General features: G+C 42.1%; 3 protein-coding genes and 1 long non-coding RNA gene across 6 annotated transcripts in view; 1 reads left to right on the top strand and 3 right to left on the bottom strand.

The window, feature by feature from the left end:
* LOC111270713 (uncharacterized) overlaps window positions 1–10562 on the bottom strand; it is a 102332-nt gene extending 91770 nt beyond the window's left edge. Inside the window, exon 1 of the mRNA XM_022851089.2 lies at window positions 8741–10562. Coding sequence (XP_022706824.1) covers window positions 8741–8868 — 128 coding nt within the window. The 5' untranslated portion in view covers window positions 8869–10562. The remainder of the gene's footprint in view (window positions 1–8740) is intronic.
* On the top strand, window positions 611–24959 carry LOC111270718 (uncharacterized). Of its 3 annotated transcripts, XR_015315058.1 has the most exons (4): window positions 611–1248; window positions 2990–3151; window positions 4243–4470; window positions 24871–24959. It is a non-coding gene; the product is annotated as an uncharacterized LOC111270718 (long non-coding RNA). The 3 variants fall into 3 exon arrangements; XR_015315059.1 differs by lacking the exon at window positions 2990–3151; XR_002686428.2 differs by lacking the exon at window positions 611–1248 and having other exon boundaries at window positions 1830–3151.
* LOC111270715 (uncharacterized) lies at window positions 19586–24540 on the bottom strand. Its single transcript, XM_022851091.2, has 9 exons — window positions 23965–24540; window positions 23535–23653; window positions 22908–23106; window positions 22567–22682; window positions 22208–22367; window positions 21870–22006; window positions 21150–21251; window positions 20730–20889; window positions 19586–20553 (listed from the first exon to the last, which is right to left on the bottom strand). Exons 1-9 carry the CDS (start codon window positions 24538–24540, stop codon window positions 20419–20421), a joined length of 1704 nt encoding a protein of 567 aa, XP_022706826.1. The 3' UTR covers window positions 19586–20418.
* On the bottom strand, window positions 24716–26822 carry LOC111270716 (protein PBDC1). Its single transcript, XM_022851092.2, has 3 exons — window positions 26068–26822; window positions 25279–25398; window positions 24716–25003 (listed from the first exon to the last, which is right to left on the bottom strand). The coding sequence occupies exons 1-3, from the start codon at window positions 26185–26187 to the stop codon at window positions 24728–24730; spliced, it is 516 nt and encodes a 171-aa protein (XP_022706827.1). The 5' UTR covers window positions 26188–26822; the 3' UTR covers window positions 24716–24727.
* Between the last annotated feature and the right edge of the window lie 147 nt (window positions 26823–26969).

Here is a 26969-nt window from a genome sequence, read left to right as displayed (position 1 = left end):
TCATATCAAAGTGCGTAAAGCCGTTTATGGCCGACTACAAATACTCAGAGAATTCCCCGCACGGGAAGCTGACGACGCTTCGTCCTGCACATAGCACACCTGATCGTTGGCCGTCGATCCGAAATTACGTACGGTAGTATACGATGATCCACTATTTATCTGTCTGGATGCCTGCCTAGCGATTATGCTCGCCAGTCAGTACCACGAGATGATGAGGTGAGCATTGTGATGGCAAACGCTCGATTTGTTTCACTGGCCAGTCTGCGTCAGCGGCAACAGCAAACAAATAGTAGTGGCTACCATACACCTATTGAACGCCGGAAGGGCTATCTATGACCTCTATATTGACTCGAACAACCAATGTATCTGCCCTTCGATTTTTGTACCATTGGCCTACAATTTGAGAACCACTCCACAGCAGCAGCAGCAGGGCGAGGAGTTGACGATCGAGGCTACGTTTGCGGAGTTAGTCTTAGCACTGCCACAAACGATAACAACAGCAACAGAAACTACAGCTACGTACCGAAAGAAGAAATCGAATGCCTTCGTTATCTTTTTTTTTTTATGAAGAAAAAGCTTTCTTGGAGATGTTCGTTCCCTTTCTCTTTTTTCCTCGTTTTCACGATCTTCACCGTTAGCTTTAGATTCAGCTCGCTTCAGGTCTTCTTAGTCTTCATTTTTGCAGTTGTTTTCTCGCGCCCTGGCGGCCAAAGCAGAAGCCGCAGCGGCGCTTAGATCATCGTCAGCCATTCTTGCTATTCTCTGTGAATTATTATAATTTATCATTCGGTGAACTAAAGCGAACCAAACCGGACCGCTGGGACTGGGTCATATATCTTGGGCCATTAGCTCCATTTACTGGAGACGCTGGCAGCAGTTTTAGCGGTGGCGGGCGCTGGTGGCTCTGGTGCGCGAGCAGTAGAAACGGAGCTACAACATAGCAATCACAAACACCAAAGTAAACGCTGCTGCCACAGCGGCCGAAGCCATGGTTGCCCCACATCCACTGGCGACATCACCAGGTATCTTAGAAGCTCTCAACAGCTTTCTACTAGACGGATGATTCCGGTAGGTTGTACCACAACATGAAGAGCTGCTGCTGCTGCTGCCACCCTAGAATCGGCGAGCGAGGATACGAGAAAGCACAAGAAGGAATTGCTGATGCTAATGCTTACGACGACGCTGCTGATGACAATGAAGTGCCGGACAATGTATGTGAATACGTGTGTGTGTAAAACTTTGATCAAAGTAAGTGTTCTTTAAAAAAGCCAACTGTCGTGTACAGGGTGGGTGAAAGTGGGAGGCAACGGTGTAACAGAACGTCCCATAAGTCGAATTGCTTTCTGTATTACTCTATATATGTGCGTATTGTTTATCAAAGTCTATGTATCTATAGTTAGGACGTTTTGCGCGTTATTTTAGTATACCACTGCCACTGCTGGGCATACAGTCTAACGACTCCTAGGTGCAACTAATTCTTCGTTCCTATGCAATTATATGCACGTATGTAGAATACAAAACGACGGCAAAAAATTCATTGTCATTTAATCAACGTAACAAGCTTAAGTCACCAAATAGTAATTCTGATGGGCCACGATTGTCAGCTACGTTTGACAACACTCTCATAGGGTCTACAAAAAAAACAAAGAAAATGGTTATCGAAAAAATATCACATAATAAACCCTATCAAAAAAGAATGCCGTTTGTTCTGCGAACTTGTCTACCAACTAGCTCAACAGTTAACACATTCATCTTATATCTATAAGAGTACAGCATTTACATGACAATGCTGAAAGGTAAAAGCAATTAGCTCCAGCGATCCGCCGGACTTGAATCTCCTATCCTCCATCCAAGAGGCTTTCAGCTGCTGCTGATCTTAACGGCAGGCGACATTGATTACCATAACAGTCTGTTAGTTACAACTACTTCTGGTGCTGCTAGTTTCACTGGGTTTGTTACATCTGTTTCTGATACCGGCAACGTAACTGCTCAGCAGCCTCTTGTCAACTGCGGCCGCCGAATAGTTAGCGAAGAGGCCTGTGAGAGCACGGTAGATATATGTATGTATGGATGCATGCATTCCATGTTGTTGTCTGTATACATTCTTTCAGCAACTTTCCTCACGCTGTCTCACGTTTCGCCATGTCTGTGTCTATGATGCGTATCTGCTTATTTATTTGTTCGTTTGCGTCTATTTTATCAAAGTTTTTACAGTAGCAGCGAGTAGTTGTTTCATGTCAATACCTTTACGCTCGACTGCGGGAATTGCCTCTATCTGAGCTATCTAACTAGTCTGGTTGGATGTATCAGTAGATGAAGGAAAAAACAAACGCGCAGAACTTTTTCCTTTGTTTTTCGTCCCGATGCATTGACTCCTCGTTCTGCTGCTTCTTTTTTCTTCTGCATTTGTTTGTCGTCTGCTTTGCAGACGATAAATTGTCGCTTTGAGCAACTTCCTGCTTTGAACAGCTAATTACTTGTAAGTACTGCTGTTTTTGTAAATACTGCTATTATTCTACGATTACCATCACGATCTGACTATAGCAGCTCATGCATCATTACACCTCGACAACTCGTCCAAAAGTTTTTTAGTTGTTAGCAGGCTCGTGGCAGGGCTGTTAATCCCCTGAGATTGCTGATGCCGTTATCGTCCTTGTTGTCGATGCTATTACGTGGCGATGAGAGACTTGCACTTCAGGTCGTTGGGACAAAATGAGCGGGACGAGCTTCTGTCGCCTGCACTAGTGCTGTCGTTTTGGTTGGCCCTAAGGCAATGAACAATAGAAAAATCGAGCTAGCCCACAAGGACAATCGTTACATATAGCTGCAGAAGTCTGAATGGCAGTATCAAAGGAATAATAAGAAATCTACGCTAACTAACAGAGACAATGATACTCGCAGGTAAATATGTCGATCACGAAAAGCTACAACCAGCAGATTATAAAAGTGCTGGTTGTTGGTCGCAGAAGGTTTCGGGTATGTTTTTCAGAAAAAGGCGTGCGCAAAACAACAATAAAATGATGTAATGCTATTCGTGTACGTATATATGTGTGTAAGCGACTAACGGGTAGCAACTAATGATCGACCTGCGTGGGTTCGCTGTGACGCATGCAACTACCATCTTTTGAATGCCACCGAGCTACTAGTTGGGGTAAGTATTCATCTAGCTTTTTCATAGAGGCATTGGGGATCGTAAATCAGGGCACCCGTTGACAATATGGCCGTAAGTTGGTCACAAGTAACATAAGAATTCTGTATTGTTTACGGTGAGTGGGTCTCATCTTTTCTAGGAAAGACCTTCAACAATCGATATTTGTTTGGTTAGGTTTACCTCGACGCGCGCGTGAACATGTATTTTTACTCAATTTGCCTTTACTATTTAACTCAAACTAGGATTGTCGGGCAAACTATCTTCATTCATTCATTCGAGTATATATAGCAACACTAGAAACGTTTTGTGATGAAAGGGTATGTTTGGTCGTAGCTTATTTATAGATACGCATTACTAAACTGATTTCCAGCCAAATTTATGCATCCGGGTATATATCACCTGGCGGGCTGCCCCCCAAATGTATAGGGATTAAGGCATATTCATCGCAATGCTAACGAAGTTCCGTGATAAAAACTCGAAACGTTCAGTAGACACGATCTATAGAATGTTTCAGCTTGCCATCCTTCATGTGAAGAGTTTTGTATAAAAAATCGTGACTCAATTTTTGTTGAAAGGAAAAAATCGATCGTTTATATGAAAACTGAATAACGGAGTAAGCCAGTGCCTGCGGTGTATTTTAATATATTTAGAGTTCATTTCTAAAGTGCGTCTGTGCGAATTGTTCGAGACGTTTTAACAGATTATTGAAGTTATAAAAAGGATTATATATATACTAATCGAATGCAATTTATATAAGATGAATTTGGTCGACGTCAATTACGATCAGACAGAATGGGTAACACAACTGAAGTTATAATGGGACGTTTCTGTTGTAGTTACTGGGCACAACAGTACTTACTTTTTCTGCTATTATATCACTATAATATATTATTAGTATTAACTGTACCTTTTGATTGAATCGGCAGCTGTGTGGCATCACTGCTTGATAAAACTGAAAAATCGTAGTTGTCTTTTTTTCAACGAACGCACGTACATACGCCATGTCTCGTGTACGCACGGATTCTTTCCGAACTTTCAGCATTCATGAATAAATCTGTTCTTTCTAACTACGATCAATGTTTTCTCAACAGTTTTCACCATATGGCAGCCAGTACCACATTGAAACAAGTTACAATAAGTGAAAGGTTTTAGCCGCATCCGGAACGGTTATGTCGTCGGGCGACAATTTGTGCTTTGTGCACGACCTTCCCGATCGTCCGCCGGGCTTCTCCCATGGAACGAAAGGAACGCGGGTGCTAGAAAGCACCGCTCTCGAGACGAAAAATAATAACTACATGCCATCCGGACATTTATTACGGGTCAGTAACCGTGTACGCTAAACATGCTTAGCGCAACATTTCTTACAATATATGATAGTCGTAGAACGTAGCGAAATGGGGTACTGTGCAAAGCTCTATGAATTTATGTTGTCGCCTATAATATAACAAGAACTGTGAGCATAAGCCAGTCTTAAGGCCATTTGTTGTTAATATACTTCTTTGCTAATGATCGAAACGTTCAGTCACTGGCATTTAAGTGCATGTCGCCATATGGGTAAAAGTAAGTTTGCTAAAGCTAAGTTTGCTGAAACTCTAGAATAAAGAAAAAGTTCTGTTCATTTTATTCTACCTTATTATTAAAAGATAACACAGGCTGTCAAGAAAGAAACTCTAACCAGTGCCACCTCATTTCATTGGACAAATTCAGCAATAGCTTTCATAAATTTTTATTAATATTATACTGCCGTAACAAGGCACCGCCGCTTGTTAAAAATTTATCAAGGAACTGAAACTTTTTTCTAGTTATCTTGTTGATGGTTTCAACGAGCAGTCAGTTTATGCTGCGGCCATCGTAACACGAACAAACTTTCTATAACAATTCGTACGTCTCTTTTAGGTACTTTTGCAAAGGACCCTTAATCAATCAATCAAGAACGACTGTCAAGTTCAGGCCCTATATCCTTTTTGCTCATAGTTATTCTAATGATTTATCTTCTGGGTAGTTCTTCCTTTTGTAAAACGCCGAAACGTTGCTAACTTAAACTGAGACTAAGCGAGGGATCAGAACGAAAAGTTCGTGCTCAGATTCACCTCAGAACAAAGGTGACATGAACATTTTTGGCATCGTTCGGTCTCTTCGTCTTCATGTGCCTGTCCGCCCATTCGACGTTTCTATTCACGACGAAGACGATGGCGCACCTATCCAAAAAAATTCTCTATAACAGCGTATACTCGATTAATGAGAGCGCTCAATTCGTTGTCAGTGTGAATTTTCCGCCAAAAGTTCTCTTGGGCGGCAACATTAAAGTTTTAGAATAGGTAGTCAGGCACATCTGCCTCAAATAATAGCAACAACAACAATGATATGCCCATCTACATTAAATTGCCACTGTTACGCCAGGCTGACTGCCCAAGGACACGAATTTCATTTCTATCGCAGCCGTACCTCTGCCATTCTACCGTTATCCGTATATAACTCCGAACCCCCAAAGATCTTTAATCGTTTCCGCCGTTGATGTCGGTGGCATTCAGCATTTAACGCCATGACACACACAGCAGTACGACGTATTCGTGCAAAGATACGACGATATTCACGATCAGGTAGAATTCACCTTTGTGTGATCAGTAACCTCAGGCCACAAGATGTTCTGCCTATGTCTACTAACATAGGCAGAACATCCTGCGCGACTTATAGAATACGAATGTGAAATGATGCTAGACAAACCACAACACAAGAGAATGAACCTAATAGAATGCGAAGACGGTCAGTAATAAGTGCCATCCATGCCGGAGCTAAATTTTAGCTAAGTATCAGGGGTCATAGCCAGGTCCACGGTATCGGTCCTCGATCTGCGATTAATCCCTAGCAAAAGCAGTCACTCAGAAACGCCGGTAATAACTAGACTTGGCTAGGGCTGCTGCTTTCATTGCCATAAGTCTTTTCTTCTGAGGGGGCTAGTCGAGACTTCGCTCTCTTATTTTTCAGCCTCTCATCCCCCTGTGTGGTCGTTCGAACGACCCATCGCCGAGGATATCCGACTGACCTCCGTTGCCGTTCATACAACAGCCATTGCGTCGTCATCCCAAAAAGTCTGTACTTTGCCAAAAATTCGGAGGCGCAAGATTGCTGTCCAACGGAGATGGCAGACAATCTTGGCGGCGCCCAGATGACTGTCTGGAACCGTAGTCGTTAGTCGTCTCTAAACATTCATAGTTCAGAAAGCGATGGCTGCGACAGTAGCGCATCCCGGCTGAACGGTCCTACTTAGAACGGACCAGCCAACGGCCATCTTTGGCGGTTAATAATGATTCGGTTTAAAATGTGGACTAGCTAAAGTCGCTATTTCGTTCGTGTTGTTGTTGTTGGCGCCGCTGAGCCCCCTCTCCGCTAGCGTCGGTTTGTAGCCTGCCGCTCCTCGTGGGGGGTCGCCTGCTACGTGGGCCAAGTTTGGCCATTGGTATGTAGTGCCATCGCCAATAAAGTTGCGGTCCATTGTCGACTACTCTGTGAGCGTTTATTTGTGTGGCTTTCTGGTCGTCGTCGGAGGCGAGTACTGATCCAACGCTGCTTCAATTGCTGCCGCCGGCAAACACGTGACCGACGGCCTGAATCAAGTGGAACGTGTGAAAGAACAACCAATCCAAAATAACAACGACATCAACATAATAGCTAGAAACAGAGAGACGGTATATAGAGGACTTGAAGTTTTGACGAAGAATGAAGATTACCATGACTACAAGCAGAATAAGAAATTAGAGAAAAAAAAAAGTCATCGAGTTCTTCTCTCATCCCTTTCATCGTGTGCATTTCCATCCCTCTCTGTAGACATAATGCAGCCTGGTCCATTCCAGCCCGACCCGTCACCGTAGTATTTCAAACGGTGGGCATCTCTCGTTCTTCCTGGTGCCGTTTGTTTTCGTCATCGTCGTTGCTGTCGATAAAGATAGACAAAGGCCGGTAATGATGATGATGATGGCGACGATGAAACTAAAAACCAGAGGGAGCTTGACTCCTCTCGATTATTATTGGTACTACTTGAAGCAGAAGAAGCGAGCGAACGGAGGAGAACTCGATTGAAAAATCTGCCGACAGCAGCAATAGCGGCCGCGCTACTACAGACACTGCTAGGAACTTTGCATCTTCTGTACGCACGGCTACAATATTCAGCATAACAGGCCGCATTCAGCTGCCAACTGCGACATCACGCAGCTTCAGCATTTGTAATCATCGGCGGCGGTAGCAGCAATGGGCGGGTACTAGAGTGGTAGCTCGGCAACGCCGATTATTTTGCTACAGATATGCAGCTATTCAGGCAACAAACGATCAGATGTTTACGTGTTGCTGCCGTTTGTTGTTGTCGTCGTTACAGTCATCACTGACGTCTATTGTGTATTGGCAATAGTAAGCTGGTCCATCCATCCGTCCGTAGTCCATGCGTCCGTCTGCATCCGTTTTTGTGGGGGCAGATGGAAAAGAAATGGGGGGTCGTAAAGAATTGTGTCGTCATAACAGTACGTCAGGGCAGGCGCAGAGCGTATTGCCGAGGCGGCGGCGACATCGTCTTCGCAATTTCCCTCAGTTTCTTTCTTCCGAACTCTTTAACATGGAATCGCATAACGTAGAAGCACATGCGCGCATGATATCCCACATTCGTTCTGCCTATTAGAATTTTAGGCCTAATCACGATAGTGCCGTAGAGTTTAAATTTAGGTAGAGAGAATTTTCTAACTAATCGGATAGGATAGCGGTGTAGCGTAAAGAGCGAAAGCTCAGGCGGGCCAGGTCGTGCAGTCGGCAGTATGCGGCGGGTATATTTTTGTTAAGACCCGTTCAGGTGGTCTCCTTACCTGCGTACAGTAACCCTACCCATTGCAGCTGCAACAACAGCAATCACTAGGTTGCAGGCGGTACAAGTGAACCTGGGTTAAGCTACATCTACTGTTTTTTTTTTTTTTTTAGAATGCTGTTATATATGATATACGCAGAAAGGTAATGTTTTTCTTTCTCAAGCCGCTCGTATGTACGTATTAACAAGCTTTTTAGCTAGGTATACACGTCTACGACTTACCTGTATTTGCATAAAAAAAATACGTTATATTGAACAGTTTTCCTCTAAAAGGACTGGACGAAATAGGCCGAGAGAACGATGGGAAAGCGACGAGGTGATGGCTTTTCTTGCAAACATGTTGCTAGAGGTGAAAGGCTACACCGCGTTTGAACAGGTCTAAATACATGTGTAGCCAATGAACAAGTCTACACAGTAATCGTCCAGTTGATGGTCTTCCAGCGGGAATTTTACTGAGCTTTAAGCTAAAAAGGGTCATCGAAGAAATTATAGAATTGCCCCTAAGCTCCCAAATAACACTCGTCTCGAGGTTCACCGACAGAAGCCATAAAAACTACCCCTTTTTTATATTTCTGAAGCTTCTTATCGTCCTACGAGTATAGCGGTCGACTGCCGTGATTGACGGCTACTTGCGGATAGTATCGGCCGCACAAAATGCTATTAATACTTAAATAATGATAATTCTCTATTCAAAAATTCCCTTTTTCTCGTCGGAGGTCTGTTATCAACTCTAATCAGCTTACCTGATAGAATCCTTCGAACTTTTGGTCGGTTTGTCTTTCTTATTGCGGATGAGCTGGTAGAGCGCAGAGAGTCCACCGCCGCTACCGCTGCCGTTGTTAGAGCCCGAAGCGACTGTAGAAGTAGCCATTTGCTTGTGGTTCACCGCGCACGATAATAATACTAACGATAATGGTGATGATAATAATAATGAATAAGGTGATATTGGTAGCTGGCGTCCGTCTTTGACTGCCGTTGGACGAGGAGAACTGATAGCAGAATCCTGGCCGGCACGTCGTTGTACTTTTCACTATCACTCTAGTAGTGTTATTACTATTATACTAGTAGAAGTTTCGTTGAGGTTGTTTACCGCGTTACCTTCGCTATTGCTTCTGCTGCTTTTGCTCAAAACGCCGCCGTGGGCGACTGTGTGTAAGCATAACAACCGATGACAGGCGCCAGTAGAAACAAACAGAAAGAATTGGCAAAAATTGTTACCCAGCCACTGGATATTCTCTGGGGTTGATTTTTGGCGTCAGTTCGCTTGCTGATTTGGAAACACTTTCTGATCGCCCGTCGGCTTCAGTCGTCCGGTCTGGATCAAATCTCTTGGATGATGATGGTAACGAAGAAGAGAGCAACGACGATGAAAAGAGTTTCTCAGAAGAGCATAGTTTTGTCCACTGCTGGCTGCTTTGATAGATCTCGGTTTAGCCCCTCGCCCGGTATGCAGGTAATAGCACGACCGTCATCTAAGCTCTTCGTGTCGCGAGGAGTGTCACGGTCCTTCATCGACGACGGATTAGATCGAGCTTGGAATAATTCTTTGTACAGGACGAATCGAGAGCGAAGCTTGTATTTGAGCGTACTGTTCTATTGTGTGGACTACAACGCCCTCGATGACTACGAACGACGCTGCTGTCAGATCAAACAAATGAGATCCAACGATGCGTAACTCGCTGTTGATGACCTCGTACTAACAGCACACCGCTACCCGTAAACTAGATCTTCACTGCGGAGGAAGTCGCGATGTCTGTTGTTGTTTTTCTCTTTAGCTAGCAAATCCCCTAGGTCGCTGTAGAGTCCAGCGTAAGTACAACAACACGTGTATCTTTTTCGCTCCGAAAACCCGCATCGATATCTGCCTCACTCTTCAGCGTTCCGTATGCTACTACTCTTTCCGTAGTTGCTGTAATTCAGGTACGTGGATTCTGTGAATATCGAACGCACACAGGTGGATAGACGAGCAGAAGGCTAGGCTAGAAGGACACGTGCTTGCTGCTCTTCAATCAACGATAACCGCTGCTGCTGCTTCTGCTTCTTTCGCGGCTAAAGGTGAAGATGAGAAGATCTCAATAATAAAGACTCCGAAGTACTGCGCACGCTTCTGGCTCCTGCTGTTCTTTGCTGAGATTCGGCCGCTGTCTGTTGCTTCTTAGTGTATCGTTATATAGCCATATAATATTACGAGAAGAATACCACACTACTGCCACATGTAACCAGTGGACAGATTATAGAGGTCGCGTGTTGACAGATAAACGCTTTGTTGTCCGTAGACCGGTATTTGTGCAGCCGTTTACTGCTCGTTGATGTTGAACTTCGGGGTTACTTCAGAGAACAAAAGAAAAGGCTGAGTGGCAATTTACTCGTCGCCGGTAAATCATCTAGAATCCCAGAGTCTACTCACGAAGAACGCGTTTGTGATGGAGCATGCTATTCAATACGTCTTCGGAACAAAACAGTAGTCCACAAAGTACACTAAACACACACACTCTTTTAATATACCTTTTTCTCAGTGAACTGTTCCTGCTTCGCACTGCACAATCTTCGTGCCTTTCACTTACTTGTGCCTACATTTTGGCAACTATATCCACAATAACAGAAGAACAAAAACGAACGAAAAGCTGTGCTTTACACTTCGGCGGTATTCTTACGATGTTTTCTATTGTTGCTTTCGAGCAAATTTAGTCGTTCACTGCCTCACCTAATCCACGGGTGGTGACACGGTGTCACTGAACTACCGCTAAGGCCCTCTATCCGCGTGTTAGTGTGTGTGTGTTTGTGGTTGTGAGTGCGTGTGTGTGTGTTTGTGGTTGTGAGTGCGTGCGTGTGTGTTTGTGGTTGTCAATGTGTGTGTGCGTACTCTAGCTGTGAACAGCTATAGTTAATCAACCGGTACGATATATAAATATGTTTATTATAGTCGACACTCTCTGGAAAAATCTATTGAACAACTATTGTACGTCCAACGTCTCACTACACAAAACGTAGTTACAATCTTCCAGCGAACCTACGCTTGCAAGTAGGACAGCGGCGGCGATAGGATTTCGTGCGATGGCACCGGGTAGCTTCGATTCGCAGTCTGTGATTTACTCTGTGCCGTTTCAGTGACGTTCCACGATAGCGAAATGCTGAGATATGTTGGATAATAACTGTGTATATTTTAGTCGCTCATCAGTGGTGAGCACTCCTGGCAGATGTCGGAGATTGTTCGGGCTTCCGATCAATGATTTGCTGTCGAGCACCTAGACAGACAGGACGCCTGATGCTTTTAGAGGGTACTGCTCTCCACTGACTAGACGATAGCCAGAAGCGGTGCGGTAGATTAACACACGATTCGTTTCCATCTGAACGCGCAGAGAACGCATTTACTGAGGGCGAGAGAGACTTTAAATAACTACTGACGTTGAGGATTTCTAAACCTTCATTCATCTTTTGCGGACACTCTGCCGATGACAGAAATTGTATCACACGAACACCATCTAAAGACTGGTAACTTCAAAATTTGTCACCGCTGTCGAGATGCAGTTGACCACCGTTGGTTGTTTTCTTTAGACGAAAACGTTTACACGTTTCAACACATCGATCAAGTTCTTTCGCCCATCCAGTTGCTACAAACTTCTGACTTATTTAACGAGCTTGATTATTCAAGGCACAGACTTGCTTGCGTAAAGAGCGTCAACCACCAAACTACTTAGTTCGCTAATGACACTCGTGTAATGACCATATATTATAATGATAGCGATGATGGAGTTATCTACAGCGCACCGAAGTCTAAATCGTGGAAGGGCTTCTAACCTTTTGCGGACTACGGTATTGCACTAGTCTCCGAACAGGCCAACACATTCTGTGGGTGTCCCCATGGCCGTTTGTTTCGGGGTCTTTTGCTTATCTTGTCTGTACTTCGGATTCTCGAATTTGTTCTTCGGTATTCTTTGCTAGGTTTGGTTTTTTGTTACTTTATTTTCTTGCTGGTCCATCTTGCCGTCTTCGGACACACCGACAGGCGAACTAACGGAGTTCTGTCCTGCGACGCGCTCCGGTCGTCTTCTGTTTTGACCAGCACCTCGCGGTTACTCTTGGCCGTTCTTTGCGGACAGACCCGGGCGATGGCGGTAGGAGGCGCTGCTAGCTGTCTTGTGCTCGTTCACGATTGCCGTCGTCGGGCAACGGAATCGCGGCGACCGTCTTACAGGCAGCTTTTTCGCTATTGTCGACAGCGGCCAACAATAATCAACTACCAATCATACCGGTCAGAAAGAACGGCAGCAACAGTTGAAGCTAGCGAATGACTAGAAAAGCTCTCGCTTTTAGCGCGCAGGGAGAGGGTCGAAAAGACGCACTGTCGTCCGCCAGGAGGCCGATACACAGACACAGTAGCACGGCTGGATATAATAACGTAGCACTGAGTTAGCGTGAACGTAAGGCGCGTATTGCTCGCCAGATGTACGGTCACATAGAACTCCCGAAATCGAAACGACACCTGCCAGTGGGTAGCGCTGATGTTGTTTCGATGAGCGCTGAACACTCTCTAGGTACAAATACAGTCGTTTCACATAGATTCTGTACTGAGGTGTGGTTAATAAAGTATGCTTTGAATTGACTTTCAACACAATAAGTATGGCATGCAATCGTACACTGTTGAAACCAAGTTAACATGGTGGAATCTAATAAATCAGGTTAGAATGTTGTTGTGTCGTATCGAAGGGCCGCATGATTAACGATTCATGCAGAGCTTGGCGGAACAAAAGGTAATCATTCACCCCCTAGAAAATAGTTTATTTTAATGTACAGTATTGCTTTTTCGCTTTGCTAATTGATAAGTGAAGAGAAATAAGCGACGCCATGGAACGGTTGTGTTGAAAAATAAGTTAACTCAAGTAACGATGGAAGTTTATCGTTATTGTTATTGACTAGAAAGCGCTTATCTGATCGAAACCTGTTCCATATTATGAAAAAGCTGGCGGGCCCAGACAGCAGGCCTTTGTGTTCCCTAAAGGCTAGGAGGGCCTTTTTGAATAGCGGTTTCTATCTTCTTGTCGTCAAGGTGCTGCAGAATACCGCTGTATCCTGAGCAGCCAAAACAGCGGCCAAACGCTAACCCTACTGGGTATAGTGCTGATTTGAGCGAATAGCCATTGATGGCTGTAGTCGATTACGACTCTAAACTCCGGCAGTACCAACAATATGTTTCTGGGCTTACCCAATTTCTGCTGAAGTTGTGTTTAGTTAAGTAAAATATCAGAACAGAAAAATACAAAGTTAATACCATTGAGGAGAAATGTTAGTTCTCATATTTGTTTTAATAATTCAATATCTGATTCCGGGAAAGCCTGAAAATCGCGCAGGGTGAAAATGCAGACATACGTGAAGTCTGTGCGACATGTGTGATTTGAGACCTCTTCTTAATTTCCTGCCGAATTTCAAGAGAAATTCCGCGGGAAATTAAGAAAAGTCAATTAATAATCAGCGTAAACAATCAGCTATAGTAGTTAGAAGGATTTCCCAGTTTTGCCGTTTGTACGCGATTTATTCGTAATGAGCACTGACAGAGGTCGCGTAGATACCATTCAGAGCTTTGTTTTAGTGTTGCGTAAACGGATGATTAGTGCGTTTTTACATTTACTTTGTTCCTGTTTGGCGGGCTAGAGCTACAAGAGCCGCGGCAAATATTTGCCGACAAAAACAAAATTCATGGATTGATGGGAAAAAAATATGTGGGCACAGTATTAGAGAATAGGGGACCAAACGGTACTTATACGAATGCAATATACCTTAAGTTAAGGACGTCGTTCACAACCATCTGTTCTGACCAGAACAAACTCTAAATGAAATCTACGTTGTTTGAATATTAAGTAATTCACGTTTGTATTAAAAGATAAAGCTTATAACTATTTACGATAAAGCAAAACCCGCAGACTTTTTGTTGTGATCTCGTATGTGCGAAACAAATTCCTAAAACTATTTCTGCTGCATAAGCTTTCACTGGCCAATTCCGTTAGCTTTCAGTTAGCGAAAATGCTGTCAAACTGCGTTAGCAACAAAAAATAATGACTGAAGTATTGTTTCCGATAAAGCAAACACAGTTATCTAACATCACGGACGTCGTTTGCGGAACACATTATAGAAGAACGGTCGCGAGAACCCGCATTTCGTGCCAACAAGATTAGCTTAATGAAGCTCAGTCACATTTCCCATTGCGGAAGTATTGATCATGTGAAATTACAATCCTCATAAAAAGATGCACTAAAATATGTACACACAGTGTGCCGTCGAGCATACTAGAAGTGCTTCAGATTACACCTCCGAATCGTAGTCGCGCCAAAACTTGCAGCGACTAAAGACTTGGGACAGTGGCAAGTGGTGCAGTTAGAAAACGCTGGTTAAAGTCTTCAGGCTGCATTCAAGTGTGTGGCCAGATATCAATAAACAGAATTGACACAAAAACTTCTCAAAAAAAAGTTTCACTACTCGACTAAATACTTGCTCCTAGCGTCTAAACTAAGTTAGCTAATATCGTAATAGGTTTCTGGAGGAACAGCAAAGAATCTTTGCACAAGGCTATACTAATTTATTTATACTATTATATACTATACTTTATTTATACTAATATCTACAGTAGAGGGGTTCAATAAATAAACCTCCGTGGCGCCTAATGAATTAGATTTCTCTAGGGCTCCCGGCTAAATGTTTATTTCTTTTTTCTCTATACCGAACACTAAACGGCCACTGGAAGGAATATATAGCTGACACACACGCTATGGCAAAAGAAGCTTTGTCTTAATTTGTGGCGCTCATATCGCTGCGTCATCTCTATTCGCTTAAGACCCTCGTTGTCGGCCTTTTTTCGATTTATCTTCGACTATTTTTAAAGCAACAGCCTGAACGTTCTGCCTTTTTTCTAGCTATCATCGTGCCTTAACTACCAGCGTAACATGCCAGCATCCGAGGTTTAATATTATCACCAGCAACTAGACGTTTGATGCCGATGAAGCTCGTTGGCCAACACCTCACGCGATACCATCGAGAATCGAGATTTATCACACACTTTCTCTCTTTTCAGCAGCAATTGTTGCCGTTAAACCTCTCAATTGACCTTTTCTTTACCATACTTTTCAATAGGAAGTGAGTAAAATGTTGCGTTAGGACGCAGTTTTTTTTCGCAGTCATTTCTCTCAACGGAGATAAAACAGAGCCACTTGATGAAGCGAGCGTCCGACGTTACCGTAATCAACAATAGTCGCACAATCAAACTGTAGCAGTTCACTATCTCTGAGGTTGAGTCTTGCCTTTCGTTTCGACTAACAAACGTCGCCGACCCTATCTTTGTCGAGAGGCTGCGCATAAGCTTCGTAGAGGGAGGGCAGTTAAGCATTTTAAAGGCAGAGGTATCTGGAGCGTTGCTGTTTCCGACGTCGCCACGAACAATCTCTGCCTTCGGAGGCACAAAATGATAGGTAGGTTTACCAGTACACGAGAATATGTTGCCAACATAATAGCTATAAGCTACAATACTTAAAGCCGTGTCTGAGTGTTTTGGGTCGCATGAAAAGAAATTGGGCGCGCGCTAGTGTGAGCGAAGTAAGCCCCTGGACAAGTTTGGATAACGAAGCTAAAGAAGACGAAGGGGAAACGAGAGAAACGGCTGGTTAGCAAAACTGGGTGAGGAATTGTATACGGCTCAATACGGAAAAAAAGAAATCAAAGCAAACACTGCAAAGTAAGTGGATTTTCGCGGGGGCGCTTGCTAGAATGACAAAAACAAGAACTTTCCTGAAATGGTGCCCAAGCAGTCAGGAAGCAGGTCCAGGTTGACACTTCATCGGTTTGCTCTAGCTGAGGACTGTTGCTTATTCAATAGTTCAAAAGGAGAGTCATAGGTAGAGAACCGAAAAGCGAACAAAGAACACCTCGCCAGAGGTGCAAAAGGCAGCTTACGCAGAACCATTGAACAGTATAGGTACGCCTGGTGTGAAAGGTGGAAATGGAGTGAATGCTTTGAATAGTCAGTAACCACAAAAACGACGGAAGCTTGAATCGTATCGCGACCAGAAGTGAACTTGCGGAGTCGTGGCAGCGACACTTGAGAAGAGGGGAAATAGCAACAATAGCAGCAAAATATGCCTGCTGAGTGTAAATGTACGATGACTACCAGTATCCCTCAGGTTTTTGTATTGTTCATCGTTTTATCCGTTAATTATTTATCAATTCTAGATGCTCTAAGCAACGGTGCGTGGGCACATATATTCACTGATAAGAATTTTCTCAAACCTGTCTTTTAGATTCTCGCTGACTCGGCCAAAATCACATTCAAGGCCCCTCAAATGTGTAATCATACGAATTGTTCGATCCATACGCGCACATTTAAAAAGGATTATATGTACGTCGATCAAAATTAAGCAACAACACAATGCGACGAAATGAACAGAGAAGTTATGGGATATGTGGGTACGGGCAGCTAGCTGCGTGCTCCCGACGAGCGAATGCGTGATGACCTCAGGTTACTACTGCTACTGCTATCTCCTTACAATACGACGACTGATGCTGCTGCTGTCACCGCTGCAGTCATACCGACCGCCGGTGCCTCTACTGCTAAGATTACTGCTGCTTCTTGAGCCGAGAACCGCCGCGAACTCGTTCAAAATCGTCCCTGTATAAACGACGCATACCAAGGCTGGACTTAAGTGGCGTGAGTAACCAGCACGTCTAGGTCAGAAACGGTTGTACGGACGCCGAATTTCTGTTGAGGGGCACCGTCGGCCGGCGTTGCTGCCACTACTGAGGGGTGTCATGGCCGCGGCCACTGGCTGTTTCAATGATCGTTCCGCCTTTGATTACTCGATTTTGACTGTAGAAGAGCGTATCGCGATGATCAATGCGACGACTACTAGCCTACGTTCATTCCGGGGTTAGCTATAATGCAACATCATTCATCGGATGTCGCACTGAGGGGCACAAATTTGTGCTGCGTCAGAGTTTAACGTTGCCACTTGTGCTTCTCCTATAGTTACTGCTCCTGTCGATCGCCACTACTGGCTACAATCTAACTTTATTGAGACAATAAGAGGACTGAATTGGTGTGTTCTGACCCGGTCCGAGCTGAAAGCGTCGCGAGGCACCAGCTACCCCATAATCGCGCTACAATCTGTAGAAAAAAACAACGCTTACGATAGCATTCGAAAAAAATGCTTCAAAAATTCAGGATCAATTCATCAAACAATATATACCTCATAAGTTCATCAGTCGTTTCTTTCTGAGGATATTTCCGTAGAAGATGTGCACCAGCTTCATGTGATCTTTTTGTCCAACTGTTGCTTTTGACAGTATCTATGGAAAACACAAGCTAAATTTAAAAACAACTTGGTAACCCCAAAGTAACGTGACAGGCATCGCCAAAAGAAACGACCTAGGAAGGGAAACACAGTGAGTGAAGAACAGGCACCCACCTCAGTGAAGATAAAACTAAGAGGAACAAATCCTTCGAACGGATAGACACCGGAGAACTTACAAAACAGTAAAGCATAGTGTCGTGAGCGAAAGAAGCCGGACCTGTTCAGAGCTGTCAGATGCGAAAATTCGGGAGACCTTTCGTCTGTCTGTAAACAGATTCAGAAGCATCGGTTTATCTACATAAGCATAGAGTTTTGTGTACTATGACGAAAATGTTAAACATTGCTTAAGTCGGGCCATAACGTAACCGTTTGCTTCAACAAACGTAATCTAAAACATACGACATACACATACACAATCGCAGCAAATTAATAGTGACTTACGTACACCGTCTTTGTTTATGGATGTGCGTTTGAGCCTTTGAATTCTTAGAACCACATATGCCACATCAGTTGCTTTATCTACTATCACATATCACATAAAACGAGTCTTGGGGGCAGTCTAAAATATCCCCAGGTTGGATTATTTTGGGATCAGGCTTCAGTCACGAAGGGTCCGAGATAAGAAGTCGAATATAGTAAGCAAAAAATAGAAGGTTCGTTTAAATCGCTCTCATATGCTCAGATCAAAGCAGCTAGCAATTTTTATGAATCAAAGCCGGCTTAGCTTGCTCGTGCTAAATATAACATGTGAGCCAAGTAAATTAATCTAGTTACACTCATAGTCGGTACTTACTATAATACTAACGAAGATGGCCATTAAATTTCTGTTAAGAAACCTGGACGATATTACTTGTGTGCTTCAAGTTCCATGTATAATACTGAAAATAGACTGAATCTATAGTGTATAAATGTTTTTAACATTACAGACTGAGTTATTAGGAAAGCAATAAATATAACTTGAGGCATATATGTGTGAATCGAATAATCACTCGTGTTTCTCTTACGTTAAGGTTAGCCTGCTGTAGCGACGATTACGCAATACAAGAAAAACACGAAATGTCGATAAAACAAATCTTGTGCAGTCGGTGATCTGTAAGGAAAAACTTTTAAGCTTGCTACTTCGTTTACCTTTCATACAATAACCTTAAAAAATGCCAGCGGGTTTTTCTAGGACCAAGAACCAAAGTGCATTGTAAAGTTGACATAGAAGAGATTTCCATGGAAAAACAATTATAATAGTGGCAACGGCCGTTGGGTATTAAAACTGATTGAATTTTAAATGTTATTAAAAAGTTCCGTTTTCATTCTCTAAATTTTGTGTCTTGTGCAAAGGGTAATATACTCCTATAACAACAAGCAACCGCGTGGTTGACTTATAGAAAACATATGCATACTTTTAGTGAATTGGATCTTCACATGAGAACCAGAATTAAATATATTGATAAGTTAACTTTGTCACTTTTATTACTTGAAATGTCAGGGAAAACAAGAACAGGTGGTAATTTCAGACGTCCAGTCAGAATAAATTGTCATGCTCGAATCTGATAAAAAACACTATTGGCTGCACCATACCACGCGTACATGGCCAATTTACTTAAAAACACGTAGTACCTAAAATGAATGAGAATATTGAACGTTTGACTTGTCAATATAACACAGATATGAGCACTTGATTATTTGCGCTTAGTTTGCTGTGGAAATAATGATTACCTGGTAATTACTATAAATGGTTATACCACCCAAAACAGTCGCAGACCTATTTTTGAGTCAAAAAATGTTACAGCTGATTTGAGGTAATCTCCAGTTTATCAAACAGCTCAAACGAAAAACGCGACTGTTTAACTCTCTGTACTGCACATTGCACTAGATGCGCGTAAGTCGAAAAGAACAAACAGTGCAAACGGTTCGACGGCAAGGAACCGATCTCACATAATCGTCTGAGATGAAAACATTGGACTGGTTTAGTGCTGTCGAAGGGCAACATCCAAGATTTCGTTTCTGCATGGCTTCAGGAGGCATTTACATATATGTACGCATAGAGTTTCGTTTACAGAAAGTCAAACAGAGCAGTAGAAAGCGATTGGTGACAAGAGGTGATCGTTTACTTCAGTGGCCTGGATCAGACCGTGTCGGATTGGGCTTCAGTAGAGAAACAGCCATAATAACAAGTATACGAATCATACTTGAAAAGATTTACAATTCATATATAGTTGTTTTAGTATAGATAGTGAACGGTGAAGTAAAAACAGGATCGAGATAATCTTTTATAGCTGAGCCCATAAGCACATTACCAATAAAAATAACCTTTGAATGCTATTAGGGTTACACCAAAATTAAAAAGTATTTGTACGCACTTAGGGCCTAGTATTTATTTATATTGTCAACTGTTAGTCGGATCTATCGGACAGTCCAGTCCATTTCAGTACAATGTAAGCTTTCTAATAGCTATCCGCTGACATTATTATGGGATTCACGGTCGATAGTAAGAGTAAACAAATCAAAAAAACGCTAACTTGAACGTAGACGCTTTTAATATAAAAATCAGCATGGGTAGAAAAACTAGCTCTAAAATAATATCTTTTGTACTAAATACCGCTGAACACGAATAGTATTAGCTTCGTAATTAACAAGTTCACTATATAAGTAACGACCGGAAGTTTGTGATGGCCAACGAAAAAGATCTAACACAGCCAATAAAATTAAATACCTATGTAAAAATATATATTTGCTGTAAACCTACTTCTACAGTTTTAGGCCATATTTAGTTACATAACATGGAAGTAATCAAGTAAAATATCCATGCTTTTTTCCTAAATTTATTCACCTCTTTGTGATCATTAGCCCGTCTTAAAGCAGCACAGATGGCAAAAAAATCCGCGCCATAATATTGATTTCATTTCTTATCTATTTCATTTGTATTAGCGATAGTCATTTTACATAGAAGAATGGCGGTGCTTGTAGGTCGCTTAATGTCAAATCGTTCGTCTGGAAATCCTTTTAAGCTCTAGCTTTCTGCTTTATCAGATTCTGTCATTTCAGCGTGTCGCTGACAGTGGGGCGGCCGTGTTATCGTTGATGTACTGAACCAGTCACATTCTTTGTACTGGTTGAAGTCCTAACATTTGCAATCCTCTATGCAGCAACGAGCGCAACGATACCAGAAGAAAAATGCGAGCTTTAAGAGATTCTATTAAATGGGGCTGAGCTTCAACGAGCACCCTCACCTGGAAACCAAATAGTAAGGTCCGTCAGCAGTAATCACACTAACTTTTCGAAATGCCACTCATAGAAAGATATTTAAAAATAACATCTGATGGTGTCATTATTAGATATATTAAATATATTAACATTTTAATCTACAAATTTGATATCATACACATGAGTTAATACCAACACAAACCTTAGAATAGTATGTCGAAAACTGTACACATGCGGCAGCCAAGGCTTCACATACACTGTGGGCGCATAGGTCAAACTTGAAGACACGTCTCTCACCTGTGCCGCCCTCATTTGAAAGAAAACAGGGCAGTGTAGACCCCCGTTCCAGCGCAGTTTGACACCTACCGCATCAACGTCGAAGCCAACAATGAAAAATTTTTAACAATATATATGTATATCGCTTCTGATTAATTATTCGAATCCGTCGAACACCTTTCTAGTTTTAGATCGGGGTGATACTCATTCCTTTGACAAAGTCTGATATCTATCAAAAAGATCATTTTTTTCTGAATATGTACGTATATTTCCAGTCCCATTTAATTGTAAGCGCATCGTATTATATAGAGACGCCATTTCACTATAATGTACCATATTGTTTTACCTGAACATCACTCGCCACAAAAGCCAGTCGAAATCTAAACTCAACGCGCTGAGGTCGATGTCTTCGGCATGTAGTTCGCTCCAAGGTTGGCACGTCGGGTACCTAATAAGTCGCGAACATGAGACACAAAATGGGTCAATATTTCAGGTCGACAAGAATAGGTTGTGTATGACACGGCAGAGTTTATAATTGTAATCATACTAAAAAGCAGTTGTTCTTAACAGAGAAAATACCTGTAGCGCTATTAACCACAAAATCTAATTGTTGAAATGGCGTACAAAACAGGAATTAAGAACTAGTAGGTAGTCGTCTTGGCAGGATTAAGTTGTTTTTGTCAGAGTCGAGCCACATATTCACCGACCAACAGTAGACAGGTTATCTGATGGTGGCCTGCTGTGCGTACAATAAACTACTTTAGAGTTTTTTTTTAAAGAAGAAAACACACACTAGCAAGCTTGTAAGGAACATCTGAAGCTACCTATTAGTAAGACCAACCTTTGGTTGTTCAAAGTTAGTAAAATCAAATTCAGTTGATAATTGCAAGCCAAACCCATCTTGGAACTAAAGGATGTCATAGAAAACTCGCTGTTAATTTTTCTCTGGAGTGTTAACTAGAGACTTGAGCTGCTTATTACCTAAAAATAAATGGTGATTAACCTCGACCATATTACTTTTATTAGTTATTGATTATTAGTACTTTGATTCTAATTGATTTATTACCTTCCGTCGGCAACTGCGCAATCGTAATTAGACAATAGAACGGCCAAACGTGCACAGGTGTACTGCACAAATATTCCACCTTTTCCATTAAACGATGCTACTCCGCCCCCACCGCCTCCGCCTTCTAATGTGTCGTCCTGCGTAGTTAAACAAAACGTACAGTAGACAATTAAACGCGCCTGAACCCCTAGATGATTGCATTTGATTTATGCGAAATCACGCCTAGGTAATTCGTTCTGTAGTCTTCATGGAACTTTAGCCTTGCGGCTATCGTATAATGTAAAACAAAGATTTGACAAAAGTTGCAAAAGACTAATGGTTATATTTCAAATGCATACCTTAGATGAAAGGGGTGAGATCTTTAGACGGGCCATTTGACGAGCGGCAAGAAGCTCAAACGTAATCTTCGTGTCAGCTAAAACCCGTACGACCATCGAGCACAGAGGAGATCCCTCATCGGCTCGAAGTCGTCGATGACGAAGACTGTTCGACACATAGCTGAACGTTTTTGCAATAGGTTAAAACCCCAGAAAAAAAACAAAAACTTCACCTAACGAACAACTACATATTACAAAATTTTTTAAGCCACGGTCTCGTCTAGTCGAAAAAATAGAGGCTAAGTTGCTTAGAGTTTTTAGGTAAATATAACTCAAATAGAACGGATAAGAAATACGAGACAAAAGAAATAAAAACGTACTCATAAATTTGCTGCAAGTAGTCATCAACCGAATTCTGTCGCGCGTCGGTGCCACCATGTATTACAAAGGCTTGCCTTGCGGGCTGATCTTCTCGTTGCTTTAGGCACTCTAGTATCTGTTGAAAAAAATAAGAATCATACATCAGTGTGTGAGTTCTACGGGCCGATATAACTTATGTCGATTTGCCGCATTTTATGACAAACCGCGTTATGGCAGCGAGGCTTGCTACATGACCAAAGTGAAATTTTAGTTTTAGAGAAATTCACTACACATATTTTTTAGTATGTCGGAAATTACATTACTGAAATAAATATGTGGGTATATAGAAGACAAAACTTACCTCAAGCAGAACACCTGCTTGTTGTTGGACGTAGGCTTTGTTCTGAGGGGCAACGTGACAAAGTAACACATCGTCGAGATTGGTAGTTGTCGCTTGAATGCACGCACGCGCAGCGCTCGCAAGAGCCCTTGCCAAACTCACTGCTGGGCTATTAAGGTAGACCGCCCCTAGATTAGCGTCCAATTCCGTCTCTAAAGACCTATTTCACAGAGCAATGTTATTTGAATGGGGTGAGCACTTTTCCAGAAATATTACTACCTTTTGCTAAAAAATGGTAGTAGAAAAAGGAACTAGCACATGTTCATCTCATTCAATCGTTGACTAACCCTTTGCAAAACTGATAACAAAAAAAAAGGCAGAGCCAAGAGGATAACAGGAATAGAAATTTTATTAGTTACGACCACCTATAGAGCACAGAATGTAATATTATTGAACACGAGTGTGTTTCGAGCATATAATTGCTGTTCCTTAGTCGCCCGTAGGATCTCCGATTTATCAGTTGATCATACAAATGGCAATCGCCATATATATATACTTTGAAATAACTTGCTTTTGTATCTCCACCCTCGAATCATGTCTCTCTAACACTCTATTCGAAGACGAATGCAGATAATCCAATCGACTAACCTGTCTTCCAAATATCTGCGAAGATCAAACGCTTGTTTAGCTGCATCAAAGTATTCACTATTTTCGTAATCCTTTTTAGAAAGAGGGGAATCTTCATCAAACAAATAAATATCTTTCACCTGAAATGTTAAGCAAAAAGTCACGATTGCGATCGTTTAGTTGCAATTAATACACCTGTCCCTATTAGAAGTGACGCATAAAACAAGCCGTCAAGCATGGCTAAGTACATAGTGCAAAGTACATCGTACAAAAGGCCAGTACACAAATTATAATTTTTGAGGTAATATTCATTCTGTTCCCAACATGTTCACTTGAAGCTTGAATCAAGACATACGGTAATCCAAGATAGTTATGCGTTATATAGCATGGACTGTTTTCACGATAGCGCTCATTGCTGCAACGTAGCGAAATCATTGAATGTTAGATATACCTCATGGACCTGGAATCCACAAGCCTCGTACTGTGTGCGCATATATAGTGCGAGCATCTCGGAGCGCCGGTGATCGAAAGGTGGCTGATCCGGAGCGTGCACGATGACCAGGAGGCGTTGATTCTTATCGATATTATTGCTGTTACTAGTACAGCTGTTGCGGCCGGCTGCGACACTATCGAAATCTTTTAATTTCTTTGATGGCAAACAGGAATTTGGCGTTCGCGACGATGATACAATATCGGCATCATCCCGAAATGAGCCAATCGCTTGGAACAGCCGTTGGAAGGCTGGTACTCTCTTAAGGAACAATTCAAGGTAGGCAGAGTTCTCACTATAGCCAACCCGTTCTATGGGTAGTGCCCAACTTTCAGAAACTCTTGGCAGCTCCTTAACTAATCGGAACATATGCGGCCGTAAGCAGTCAAATGATGGCTGCCTGATAAAAATGTTGAAATCGCCACAACTACGTTTTGATGACGAGTTTTGTATGAGGCGAGCCTGAGGCACTGGACACAAACCGAGTTCGGCACAGAGCTCGTCCACGTAAGTCTGGACGGCCATTCGTAAATCCATGGCGAACTGAATATGTGATTGGTGTATATCGTTGCTTTTACACAGTGTACATATGCCCTTCACTTGTTTACTAACTATCCACTATATATAGTTATTACGTTGTTGTAATAGCACAAAACACGCAAATCTTAAATATACTCCAAAACTTTTTAGCGGGCCCGAGAACACAATGCTAGTTTAGAACTTTCTATGACTGCGTTTCCGTTGCCGAAATTGATCCAAATTTTCTGCGAATATCGTCGTTGAGACCAAAACGATTTCTTGCTATTTCGATGGCCAAAAACTGAACACGCGGCACTAACGTTGTGTTTTCCTGACTGTAATCTTCAGATGAATCAAGGCGAAGGATCGTGGCAAAATTGAAGTCCTCCACAAGTTCTTGGTACCGGTTGCAAAAGTCGCGCCAAAGTGCCTTCGATTCCTCGCTCTTTAGAGCTATTTCATCGATTTTTGCGAGATTAACCTGCGAAGAAACAATCGGTGGAAGAAGATTATGGAAGAGGCACCTGAGTCGCCCTGTTTAATATCCGTACGGCTCAAATTTGCCCGAGATTAAACCACATCATGATGTTACGAATATATTTGTTTAAAAAAGTACAGTAATCGTACTAGTAAAAGTAGTATTCTATACTGTTGAGATATCTAATATCTTACGACAACAATACTGCCTGGCTTGCTTTAGTGGCTTATTCCTTTAATGATATTTAAAATTAAAAACACTTTTTAATGCTTCAATACCTGCTTGCCAAATGTTACGTTGAAATCTTCCAGCAGCTGCTGATCAACAGGAGTCAGTTTGAGAAACTTTGGATCGACAGCTTTTAACAAACTGAAATGAATTTCCATGTGCTCAGAAGCCTACAGTATTCAATACAACAACAGACAACAATTATTTGTTAGGTATTATTTACTTATTAGTGTACTTACTACGATTAGCAACACGCTTAACGGTGGATTTCAACTATTCGTATTCTGACTATTCGTCACGGATTGCTATCATGACCGCACGCGTCAGCTATTTGACGCCGTACATGAAATGAAAATTTATGACTATATATAATGAAATGTTTCATGATTTTGAAGAGCTCACAATCTAACCAGAATAAGACATACCTTTTATGCGCAACACTTTAAATATCTCCTCTTAGAATTTACTATTTCGAGACAAATGTTTAATGGTTCTGCCTTCTGCATGTTCAACCGATTGATATGCTATACCCATAACCCGCATATTTTACACCTAAAATGTAATCATTTGTTTTCCTAATGTATATTAACCTACTAATAAGAAACAAAAATGTTACTTTTGCTTAGATAAGTCAGACTTCTATTTGATACTTCCCAGGAAAAATTGTCCGCATAGCAATGGTTAAAACATTATTCCTCGTTCTTTTTTTTATGGCCTTACTGCGGATGTACACGCACGCTTGTACAGCGTCTCCCGTAAAAGAAAAAAAAAATACGCTAAACCTAATGGCCTAGCGCAGAAACGTCCTATACTGCACAGCATTTATTTCGCATGCGCACCTTAATTGCCCATTGAAGTTCGACATCCTGATGATTGACAAATTCCTCAGCGGGTCTTGAGAGTGTTTTGGCTGCCTCCAGCAGCCCTGAAGGATCCACACCTGAGCTCACGTTCGACATGTAGCAGCCGAGTGTTGTCGATCTATCATGCCACCACAAAACGGAAGAGCTACAGCAGTCGGCTACGTAACCTTTACTTTTTGAACGATTGCTTATTCAACACAAATCTCTCCTATACAGCTTATATGGGAACACATGAAAGTCAAAAAACAGTACACGTCTTCCCTTAATTTTTCATGTATTTTCATGCTACCTCTTGGAATTTCGCCTAGAGAATATCGACAGAACGTAAGAAAACAGAATCCACTACATGTGGCTGTTCATTTACTTTCAATTAGTACGAATCCACTTTTCAAAATGAATCTCTATGTTAACGCGTAATATTTTCCGCAGGATTTCGCAGTCGTGTAACACAACAGTGTTCCTGTAAATAGTTATTTTGGAACTCCCGCAGCTTTTTCGTCGGAACTCCACACTGGCTCTTCCGATTACTAAAGCTATAGGTGGATTGTTTTACGAAGCAATCTGGCCTCGTTGAGAGATTCTGGAGCAAGGCCCTCATAGACTACGCCGAATCATGTTTTATAAGTGATAAGTAACTGAGAAATAAAATCAGCGTGAAGAACCAGCTTGAAATACTTTGGTATTGGACGGAACGCGTAAAATGTGTGAAAAACCATTACATGGTGTTCTGTATCTATTCTTTACGAGTGTCAGGTACCTTTCTCTTCAGGCCGTTACTGTTGATTTCAGCTATTTAAACTGATCCAAGGATCATATACCTATTCACAATGAATTCAGCAATTTAAATGTACATCAGTCTTTTTTAGCCTTTATGGATT

Source organism: Varroa jacobsoni, unplaced genomic scaffold (genome assembly GCF_002532875.2).
Source record: "Varroa jacobsoni isolate VJ856 unplaced genomic scaffold, vjacob_1.0 contig00068, whole genome shotgun sequence".
Classification (NCBI taxonomy): Eukaryota; Metazoa; Arthropoda; class Arachnida; order Mesostigmata; family Varroidae; genus Varroa; species Varroa jacobsoni.
The sequence above is the reverse complement of the archived record's forward strand: the minus strand, read 5'-3'. Positions and strand labels throughout refer to the sequence as shown.

What these genes read in the sequence shown, in the direction of transcription:
- LOC111270715 (XM_022851091.2), bottom strand. Translation starts at nt 24,540, where the DNA reads ATGGATTTACGAATGGCCGTCCAGACTTACGTGGACGAGCTCTGTGCC. An exon ending in GTGGATTCCAGGTCCATGAG is followed by an intron (nt 23,654 to 23,964) that starts GTATATCTAACA and finishes TTAACATTTCAG; the next exon opens with GTGAAAGATATTTATTTGTT. An exon ending in TTTCGACATACTATTCTAAG is followed by an intron (nt 20,554 to 20,729) that starts GTTTGTGTTGGT and finishes TTTGGTTTCCAG; the next exon opens with GTGAGGGTGCTCGTTGAAGC.
- LOC111270716 (XM_022851092.2), bottom strand. Translation starts at nt 26,187, where the DNA reads ATGTCGAACGTGAGCTCAGGTGTGGATCCTTCAGGGCTGCTGGAGGCA. An exon ending in AACTTCAATGGGCAATTAAG is followed by an intron (nt 25,399 to 26,067) that starts GTGCGCATGCGA and finishes TGAATACTGTAG; the next exon opens with GCTTCTGAGCACATGGAAAT. An exon ending in ACGTAACATTTGGCAAGCAG is followed by an intron (nt 25,004 to 25,278) that starts GTATTGAAGCAT and finishes GTTTCTTCGCAG; the next exon opens with GTTAATCTCGCAAAAATCGA.